Source organism: Pseudonaja textilis, chromosome 2 (assembly GCF_049901715.1).
Source record: "Pseudonaja textilis isolate UNSWEBS1 chromosome 2, rPseTex1.2, whole genome shotgun sequence".
In the NCBI taxonomy this organism is placed as follows: domain Eukaryota; kingdom Metazoa; phylum Chordata; class Lepidosauria; order Squamata; family Elapidae; genus Pseudonaja; species Pseudonaja textilis.
In genome coordinates, this window is record NC_141991.1 from 211043114 (window position 1) to 211054671 (window position 11558).

General features: G+C 35.0%; 1 protein-coding gene across 9 annotated transcripts in view; it reads right to left on the bottom strand.

Annotated features, from left to right (window-relative positions):
- The window catches only part of FER (FER tyrosine kinase), a 129555-nt gene that overhangs the window by 46394 nt on the left and 71603 nt on the right, over positions 1-11558 (bottom strand). For all 9 annotated transcript variants that reach the window (XM_026719707.2, XM_026719697.2, XM_087926986.1 and 6 more), the window contains one exon: positions 7217-7339. In XM_026719707.2, the coding sequence (XP_026575492.1) occupies positions 7217-7339 (123 nt within the window). The remainder of the gene's footprint in view (positions 1-7216; positions 7340-11558) is intronic.

An 11558-nucleotide genomic window follows, 5' to 3' on the forward strand; every position in this document is an offset into this window, starting at 1 on the left:
TAAAATCAGTGGTCACATTTCAAAGGCACTTGCAAAATGAGGTAAAATGAGGACCCAGACTGTGGAGACAATATGCTGATTCTGTAAATTGCTTAGAAACGACTGTAAAACATTGTGAAGCAGTATATACATCTAAGTGCTATTGCTATTAGAAAAGAATAAGATGATTTGCATTTAACAGAATAGCACAAGATCTTTATTAGGTATGCTTGAGAAGGCCACTCACTGATTATACATTTCATAGCATAAAGGAGTAATACTAAGGGAAATAGGTAGACAAAACTAGAAATATATTAAATCAGTGCACTCAAATAAAAACAACTTTAGGAAGGTTCAAAGCAATATTAGCAATATTTATTATCCCAATTCTTTAAAAAGAAAAATGAGCATTTTTCCAATCACTGAAAAGGAATTATAGCAGACAAATATGTTCATTATTCATTGTCCAGTCCTCTGCTAGTTTCTTTTAATTCCTATTAATTTAATTCCTATTTGTGATATTCATTTATCTAACTTAAATCCTGACATACTGCTATATAATTAAAACTAGAACAAAATTAAAATCGGTAACTTGAATCTCAGTTTAAGCACTTGGTAAAAGAGATGGATTTCTACAATTTTCCTAAATACTAGGAGAACAGAGGGGCAAGCGTACCTGCTTATAAAAAGTACTTCATAAGCATACAGGAAAATATCCTTTTCCATGTAAGCAGGCTTCTAGTATCAGGGGAAACTCCAAATGGATCTCTCCTGCTGATCTAAATAACTGGACAGATTAAAGGAGCAGAAATGATCCCTTGGATAATCAGTTCCTAAGCTATATAGAGTGTTAAAGTTCAACATTAATATCTTAAATTGTGCTTGGAGAGTAATTACCACAATTCTTCTATTCAATCATGACCGATTCTTGGATTTGGACCGTACATAATACATAATTTGCATCAGTCAACAGCTCGTTTAATCATTTTGCACTTAAAGCTATCGTTGGTCATTTTTCAACAGTAGGTCCACATTGAAATCATCTATAAAAGATGTAATCAAGGCATAGATAACTATGGCCAAGTCAGATTAGCTCAGGAAGAATCAAAGTTGGCACAATCACTATAGTTATGGAAAGATGTTACTTGCCATAGGCTTCATATGCAAATCTAATAACTGGGATCCAAGGAACAGTCCCATACTGTGAACATACCCTTTGTTGGAAAGAAAAACTTTGTACTTAATAAACCTAACATCTACCTTGAGTCCAATTTTCTCATTACCAACAGTATTGTTTCTTTGTCTGGATTTAATCATTCAAATTAATGATAATTAATGATAATGAAATGAATGATAGGGAACAACAGAAAAGGGGTGTTACCACTATACTGATGATACCTATTCCAAAGCTGATGAGCATATTCAGAGATGCATCTCAACAAGAACAATCAATTCCATCCAGCACTCTGGTCAAGGGAGAACCTAGCAACCCTTCCCTTGCAATTGCCATAAGCCCTTGTCAACAGACTAAAAGCAATCCACAGAATCTGACTAATAAATACAGCCACACCCAAAATCATGATGAATACAAACACACACAATCACACATGTAAGAAGAAAATAAGTACTAGAATAAAAGATATGTTTCATTGTTCAGTAGTTTAAAGCAGGCTTGTCCAACCCACGGTCCACAGGCCGCATGCGGCCCAGGTCGTCTCGTAATGTGGCCCAGTGCCCACCCCAACCTTTGTGCCAGAGCCAGCAAGGAGGAGGAGGAGGATAGGCAGGCGCGAGGCGGGGCGAGGCGAGCGCCAAGCCAAGCAGCAACAGAAAAGGCAGGCGCCATTAGAGCGCCACCTCCTGCTGTTGCTGCCGCCGCCAATGCCGCCGCTTCTGCCCCCGCCGCCGCTTCTGCCCCCGCTGCCATTTCTGCCCCCACCGTCGCTGCCACTTCTGCCCACGCCGCCGCTTCTGCCCCCGCTGCCACTTCTGCCTCCGCCGCTTCTGCCCCCGCCACCGCTGCTGCTTCTGCCTTCCAGTCCTGCCTCATCCAGCTGGGCCATTTGCAGGAGGAGAGGTAGGCACGAGGCGGGCGAGCTTCCCACCCCATGCAAAATTTGGCCGGAAAATAAACCGTGATAAAAAAACCATGATAAAAAACCGTGATAAAAAATAAATAATTTATAATAAATAAATAATAAAAAATCTCACTAACTTCATTTCCAAATAAATTTAATATGTTAACTATGTTTTCTATGGGTTTTTTTTGGATGATCAGGTATCGTTACTGTTATTTTATTTTATGTGCAGCCCAAACCAAATTTTCATCTTCTAATGTGGCCCAGGGAAGGTGAAAGGTTGGACACCCCTGGTTTAAAGTATTTATTTTAAAGACACTGTGAAGATGGCATTTTAAAGACTTCTTGATGAGAAATATATTTGATATATAATTATTCAGAACAATAAACAAAATTGTACTATAAACTGCAATCAAATAAGCTGTCAGAAACTATTACAACTATTTATACCAGTACATTAGTCATTATGTCTGCTGCTGTTCCAATGCCTTTTTATGTCATTGCTTTATGATATAAGCTTTCCACATTCGTTAAAGTCAAAAATCAAGCCAAAATCTTACTCAAATATTTAGGAGTTACAGATATTTGGTTACATGAGGGATTTGTGATAACCAAATGCAACATGTCATAGGCCTGTGTGTGGTAGCTCAGCTTTGCCTCAGAGATGTACTTTGTGACAAATGGTTGTTGCAGCAGTCCTCCCAGAGGTAAAAAGACAACGTGACTAGTCTGAATGAGATGTTTCTACCAATTCTGACACTTCAATCAGCAGTTCCAACAGGAGGTAACCAAAGCAAATAAAGCACTTCAATGCAGCCGTTTTATCTGACTCTTAGAAGGATGGAAACTGTGTTACTTCAAGAAGCAGTTTCAAGGGAATGTTCACTTCAATGTTTATCAAAGAGACTGCAAAACACAAGCATATGTATCTTCTAGAAAGTAGAGCAGATTTCATGCAGTTTGTTCCTGCCTGCTAGCAAATAAAAAACACACAGGAAAACCTAGTTCTTCTATAAATCCATTTAATGCGAAAAAATATTGTTATACAATTCCAAATTTAGAAAATGTTCAAGCTTCACCAGATATTAAGTGTTCTTCCTACTGATTTTTTTTTCAAACTGATTCATGACAGAGCCTCACTCAGGCCATATATACTTAATGAAAACAAGACCACTGCATTAACCTATGGTTTTGCCCAACTCCAATAAGACTGTTGTCAGCTTTGGAAGCCATATTGGCACCAGATGCTTCCACACTACCACATTCTTGAGCCTGGGAAAATGGGAGGGGGGAATTTATTGGAGTATATGTGGTTAGACATAATAGCATTCTTCTTCTAAGTCAAGGTCATGTTATCTCTGCACCTGGTTGGAGAGGACATCTCAAGTTGGGATGGATAGTGATTGGGGCATATGATGCAATGATGGGTGCAGGGGGTGGATTTGTAATTTTTTAGTTATTGCAAGGAAACCCAGAACTTTCAGATTTGGGATTTCCCAGATGTGCCAGTTTACTACTGTAATAAAAAGAACCCTGGAGAGGATGTCTGTCTCAGAGTTATTTATTGGAATGGAGGTTTTCTGGAATGCTGACAACTGTTTCATATCACAGTGTGTAAAATAGAGCCGAACATCATGCTGGCAAAAGTTTTCTATATTTACGAGGAATTTTAAGATTCAGTTGTTGTTTTGTCCATTTGAACTATTTTTGGATAATCCATATAGAAACAGAAAGGCTTACATCTTCCACAAGAAAACCCCAGTAGATGGGAATTTGAAATACAGTCCTATTCTTTCGATACTTGTCAATTATGATGAATGTTCAACACTCTTTTCCGATTATTGCCTATTTCAGAGGCAATTTTCCCACAAAAAAATCTTTCCAAGTTTTGGAAAAAATATATATTGTTTTAGGACCCCACATCCAAGCAGTTATCTTGAAACAGAATTAAAATTGGAGGGAGGGATGTAGACATTTGAAAGCATGTGTGATCTTTGGTTCAAAGGGCTTTCCCATTAATTGCAACAATGGTAATCAGACACTCAATCCAGAAATTGACTGGTGTCCAAAACAGGACACAGAATTTAGCTATTCTATAAATATGATGTTTCAAAAGTTTCAATTGATATGTTAAATATGTATTAAACAGGTGGTGGGATGGGGACTTGAAGGACTATTGTCCTTAAAACAAAAGAGCACAATCAAAGCAAATTCTAAGTTTGAAGGTACCAAAAGTTCTGTCTCCAGATCTCTTATGCCTGACATCTTAGCAAAATAGGCCCCAATTGAATGCAATAGATTTTCTAACATACGGGCTCAAATATTCCTTAAGGTAACATGATAGTGAATTGCACAAGGATTTAAGATTCTAAACCAGCATTTTAAATCTGTTTTTTAAATAAACCAAAAGCCAATGAACCTGACACAAATGCAATACATCATGATCAAAATACCTACCTCAGAAAACATAATAGTAATGAATATTCTACATTAACTTTTTATTTTATTACTAATGCAGTGCTTTCATTACATATTATATACACAGAGAGAGATAAAACATCCCTCTGCTGATGCTCATATATTAGAATGAATACACACAGGCACACACACACTGATTTTTAAAACATATTTAGAATACCACCTTATACTGTATATGAGTTACTATTATCTTCAAATATTTGGGCAGTGATTGCTTCAATAAAATTTTCATTACTCTAATGATAATTTATTGAATTGGTAACACATTATTACTTTACATGTAAGCATAAAAGGAAATCTTTGTTTACCACTTTTTCCTTCAAAAAATTACTCACACATTGGCTCTTGTAATTTAAATCCTATTAAGATTTTTCCATTATGATTCTTAGCTTGACATACAGTGAATATGATATGTAATTGGGCCACAACTATTAATAGTTACTTCAATGACACAATAAAAAATGAACATTTTATTCAATAAGCTAATTGAACATCATTTTGTTTGTTCCATAGCATCAATTGTGATGCTCCAATTTAAATTCCAATTACTAAATGGTTACACGTAGGATAATTTTGTATGAAAGAAGAATTAAAATATTCAAGGACTCCTGCCAAGGACTCACTTCACATGAATTTTAAACAAGCAATCAAACAGTGATCAAGCAGTACTTAACATAGAAGAAAGCATTTCTGTTGCATGCATCACATGAAAAAAACTAACAAAATATTTTGAAATTCCTTTTTACTCTAATTATTTGGTAAATGAATTGATTTGTCTGAACTTATGAGCATGATCACAATTTAGCTGTTTGAAGTTTTTTTTTAAAGAAATCCAATTAAAATAAATGCAAATGAATATTTCTATAGGTATGATTTATACAGAAAAGTTTTCAGTATTCATTAAAATATACTATAAGTCTACAGATTATTTCCCAAACCAGATCTATAGTATCTTCCTACTATCATGATTAATATATGTTCACATATTGCTGAATAGTTCCTGCCAAAGTTCATCATTAGGATCCAGTCTTTTGCTAAAAAGAATTTTTTTTCATTTTTCTGACAATATCTACTCTGTTTTACTTGTTTAGGAAACAGTGATTTTTTAAAAGGATATTTTTTGTGCAGAATGTTGACAATATTTCACTCAATCAATAAATCAAAACTTTATATTAATTCTTAGGTGAATTATACTGCATATTGAAAAGAAAAAGCTTCAAAAATAGCTGAAAATTGTAGATTTAGAAAGGTTGACTTTTCCATTACCAAGAGAGCTGTCAGGGCACTCAGTTAAACACAAACATTTCTTATCTAAAAGCTTTATTACAAGAATAACATTAAAAGGTTTAAGATAAATCTGACATTATTATTGCAACTAAGGTAGGTCCATTGAATATAGTTTTAGTCCATAAATTAAATTACTAATATCATTGTTGCCCACCCCAAACAGCCTTTTTCATAATTATTTCTGATACACACACATATAGACACAAACACACCTCATACTTTATTCAGTAAACATTATTTCAAGAAAATACTAGAAGTCCTCACCTGCTTCACTGTCTGGGTTCATAGTCTAATAATAATTACATGTTATTATTTGGAAGAATACACTTATACAAATCACTGTGAAGAAATGTTGTAATCTTATGGGAAGCAGAGAAGGATAAAATATCCATTTACAACCAACTAAAGCCAATGTAAAACCTGATTGAAAAAAACTTCTCAGAATGAGGACTAATATTACAAATAGTTCTTGTTTAGCAACTACAATAAGGACTTGCTATCCAGAGTCTTTCCCAAAACTTCATGCCACCAAAGTAGCTCCCTATAACTCATCTCAGATCCTCACACTTTTTGATTATCCTAGTGTTGCACCCAAGTGTCTGCCCTCAATGCAGAAGAAAGCATGAAGCAGTAATTTCAGCCTGCTTGACATTTTAATTTTCTAATATGTCTGAGCTTGCATAACTCTTTGAAAGAATAAAGATTAAATGTTTTATATGATTTCAAAATATGCAAGTAAAACCAAATATTAATAGACTCCTCCCAAAGATTGCTGCTGAACAGTAAGAATGGGTCTACTATATTTAACTAGCCAACAATTGATAAAAAATGGCGTTAAGATACAATCTTGGATATTTGATCCAGGACAAATCAGAGTTAACTGTTGGAATGATTGGGGATAGAATGAAGCCATGGTAAACTCCTTATGAGTTGAATACAATAGTTTGTTAACAGCGGGTGATATTTTGTTCTTGCCTTTTTTGTTTGCTTGTTGTTTTCTTTGTTAATTATTTGGTCATTAATACAGTAGATAGATGACAAGGTAATAATTTTAAGCAGAATTAAAAGTTTGAAAAATTTTGGGGCCTGTTTCGCAAGGGGTGGGAAACTAATATTGTTGTCATATATTTATCAGTATTCAACTAGCATGGATAAAAATGTAGTTGTGTTTGTATTTTTTTCCCCTAATGCAATGTTTTGTTTCTTTTGCTTTTTGGTTTATTTGTTCCTGTGAATCTCTTTTTTTGCAGTTTTGTATTTTAACATTTTTGAATAACAATAAAAATTATGACAAAAAATCAAATATTCATAAAAAGGAGAAATACAAATACCACATAGCCTACTATCAGCAAAAAAGAAAATCAGGTTTCACCATTGGTATTAAATACACATACCTTAACAACAGGGTTCAGAAGAATAACGCCTGATTTCTTTGTAATCACATGTTTTGTTGTATAATGATATTCTATAAGCTGAGGAATTGTTGAAAATCCTGTTCCTTCAAATCTGTATTGATTCTATAGGACAAAATTGAGGAATAAATACAAAAGTTAAACAATGAGAACTGTTTCCATTAATGAAGTCATGCCTGACTTTACTGCTGTTTTATGCAACAAGTTGTCTTTTAAGAACTTGTACCAAAGAATTCTGAAATGATTTCTTAAGCTGCAATTATTTGGATAATATACAATGTATGACTTAGTTTGCTAAACCATAGTTCAGCAGCTGGAAACTTTTGGAAATATAAGTTAGTAATTGTTTCTTTTACTGTCTTCATCCCTCTCTTCACAAAGGTTCAAATGATAGTTTTGAGTTTTTTTGCGTTCTCTTCGCTGATGATGTAAAGCTATTCAACACCACCGACAATACTGCTATCCTTCAAAACAACCTCAACTATGTATCAAAATGGTCAAACAAATGGCAACTTCAAATCTCAACAAATAAATGCTCTGTCTTACATATTGGCAAAAAAAATCAGAAAATAAAATACAAGCTGAATAGTAAAGACCTTGTTAATGATCCAAGCTCTGTCAAGGGCCCTGGAGTACTCATCTCTAATGATCTAAGTGCTAGAGCCCACTGTAGCTACATAGCCAAAAAGGCATTAAGAGTTTTAACCTAATCCTATGTAGCTTTTTCTCTGGTAGTATTACACTATTAACTAGAGCATGCAAAACATTTGCTCGACCAATACTTGAATATAGCTCATCAGTCTGGAACCCGCATTACATATCTGATATTAATACAGTTGAGAAAGTCCAGAAATATTTCACAAGAAGAGTTCTCTATTTCTCTAATCGTTGCAGAATACCTTATGCCCCCAGACTTGAAATGCTAGACCTAGAAAACCTAGAACTACACCGCTTTCGGTCCGATCTAAGTATAGTATATAAAATTATATATTGCAATGTCCTAACTGTCAATGAATACTTCAGTTTCAACCACAATAGATACAAACTCAAGGTAAACCGCACCAAACTTGATTGCAGGAAATACGACTTCAGCAAAAGAGTGGTCAATGTCTGGAATACTCTACCTGACTCTGTAGTTTCTTCCCCAAACCCCAAAAACTTTAACTTCAGACTGTTTACTATTGACCCCACCCCTTTCCTAAGAGGTCTGTAGGGGATGTGCATAAGCACACCCACGTGCCTACTGTCCCTGTCCTATTGTTTCTTTTTATTTTTCTTATATGTATCTATTTCATTCATTCATAACTGTGTTATACTTATACCTGTTATCTTATAATCACTTGACAAAACAAACAAACAAACAAATAGTTTATTTAACTTATGGATCAGTGCCGGGATTCAAATTTTTTTACTACTAGTTCTGTGGGAATGGCAGGGGAAGAATACTGTAAAACTTGTCTGAACTACTCAAAATTTCTGCTACCAGTTCTCCAGAACTGTTCAGAACTTGCTGAATACCACCTCTGTTATGGATGTTCATTGTTGTTATATCCAACATTGGAATTGTAGCCAATATACATATTTACTAAATAAGATTTCAAATTTAATTCAAAACAAAAAGTTTGTTTATAGCTTTCTCAAGCAAGATCATCAAATTAGGATATATAGTATATAACCAAACTGAATCTCCATGAAAATAATTTAATTATAAAACCACTGCTATGCTATAAAAATGAGCAGGAAATTACAGCTTGAACAGAATATTAGTTTTTTTCCCAGTAAATTGAGAATAAATATTCTCAATATAATATAAATCTTATATCTTATAGACAGAAAAAAACACAAACCGTCTTCAACAGAGGTGGTATTCAGCAGGTTCTGACCAGTTCTGGAGAACCGGTAGCAGAAATTTTGAGTAGATCAGAGAACCAGCAAATGCCACCTCTGACTGGCCCCACCCCACATCTATTCTCTGCCTCCCAAGTCCCAGCTGATCATATGGGTCTTCTTTTGTTGCCCTGCATAGGAGAACGAAGCTAGAAAGCAGGTTAGTGGGTGGGGAGGGAATGGGGCATTTTGTAGTAACCTTCCCCCAGGAATGGAGAGGGAATGAAAATTTTACAGTATTCTTCCCCTGGAGCGGGGTGGGAATTGAGATTTGCAGTATCCTTCCCCTGGAGTGGAGGGGAAATGGGGGTTTTACAGTATCCTTTCCCTGCCACATTCACCAAGCCATGCCACGCCCACAAAGCTATGCCTACAGAACCGATAATAAACTTTTTTTGAATCCCACCACTGGTCTTCAAGTACAAGAAGCAATAATCAGTGTATGCCTTGAAATACTTCCTGATTTAACAAAGAAAATATTTCACAATATTTATAACTTTTGTTCTAAGCCATGAAATAAAAATTAGAATGGAGTAGCAACTACTGTTGGACCTATTTTCTAACAGTTGTTTTTAAAACAAAACAATAGAAATCTCTCTTATTGAAAGTAGCTAAAATGTACAGTATCTCTTTTATCTCTAAACTATTTTAATAGGATGTAAATGGATATTGTTCATATAAAGCAAAATGAGAATATACAGTAATCAGAAAAATAGTAAGCTTTTAAACAGTCTAATATTCCTCTGAAACACATAGTGATGCATCATATAAAAGAAAATAACAGGGATTTTCTTCCCATTGAAATCAAACCTTAGTTGCTTTATAACTCTTGTTCTAGAGCAGGGGTGTCAAACAGGATTTCTTTGAGGTCCAGATCACCATTTCAATTCTCCTCTGCAGGCCGATGGGGGTGGGAGTAGGTGGGGGACGATGAATGTCTCCTCCAGCACCCTGCCAGCCAAAATGGCTGTGCCTCATTTTTGCCCCCATGGTCTTCTGCACCCTGCCAGCCAAAACGGCTGTGTCTCATTTTCACCCCCATGGCCTTCTGCAGTAGTCTGCCGGTCAAAAACAGGCCAAGTGGGCCATTTTTGGCCCTTTTTTCGGCTGGTTTTCAACCCATTTCTCAATGCATTTTGGGCCCATTATTCAACCCATTTGGGGCCTGTTTTCTGGCCCATTTTACGGTGCATTTTGGGCCAATTTTTCAACCGGCTTTGCCCAGCAGAGTGTTGCAGGAGGCCATGGAGGATGAAAATGAGATGGGGGGGAGACACATGGCCTATTATAGCCACCAGAAGCATAGCGGGCTAGTCCCTTATAGTTCCAGGATGGCCCCGCAGGCCGGATTTAAGCACCCCTGTTCCAGAGTATTAAGTGATAAAAAATTTGGAGCTCAAATACAAACAGACAAAGACATGATTTGCTTTTCTGAAATAATTCTAGTCAGCTACAATTGTCTTTACAATTACTTTTAATAATGAAGTCTTTTGAGATAATGTTTGAACACGGGTTTTTAAAAAATTTCATTAACACCTAAAATATAAGCTGATTATATAATACATTACACTATATTAATGATTATATTAATCATTACACTATAAAACTTCAGATTGCTAAATATAACTTGTGTGTATCTAGGTAGTTTTCAAAACACAGAAGATTAAGAATTTTTATTTAGCTCTATTACTATCTGCTTCTTGCAGAGCAATAACCCAATTTCATATAACCTCCATCCATACTTTATTCTGGAACATTATTTCACACTCTTCATATTTTAATCTTCCCAGTTTAGGCTTTTGTGCAGTAAATGCTTGAGGTGCTTTAGCTCTGTGAATTCTTTTGAATTTAAATACTTGAATGATTTAGTTCCACTAAGAAGTTTGTGTGAAAAAAAATGAATTAATCATTCCTCAAATTAGAAATATTTATTTCACAATTCAATGAAACAATTGTGAATTATCTATTGCATGTATACTACGACTTTATGAAAAGTTGGCTGGCCTTATTAGGACATGCATGAATCTAAAATCAGGATTAGGTAGAAAAATGGAGCATAGGTATCCTCCTACCATAGTTTCATGTTTTAGGAGAATTTGTTGAATAATTAACTTCCCCAATCCTCCCTTTTATTAGTAGTATACCTCTGAAGAATAAGAACAGCTTGTGTAAAACTCTGCAGTCTGGAAACTGAGTATGCCAGTGTTCCTGAGAACATTCTGCTTTATATTTATTCTTTTATTCATTCCATTTATATGTGTAGTCAACTACAAATTCATTGCAGTTTACAACATCAACATTCATAATTTATAATCAACAATTTAAAAATCAAGAGTACAAATATAAACTTATAAAAACCTAAACATAAAATATAAAAAAGCAAATTCAGTGAATCAGAGTAATATATAATTCTATTAATACTGCTACTAAAGATGGT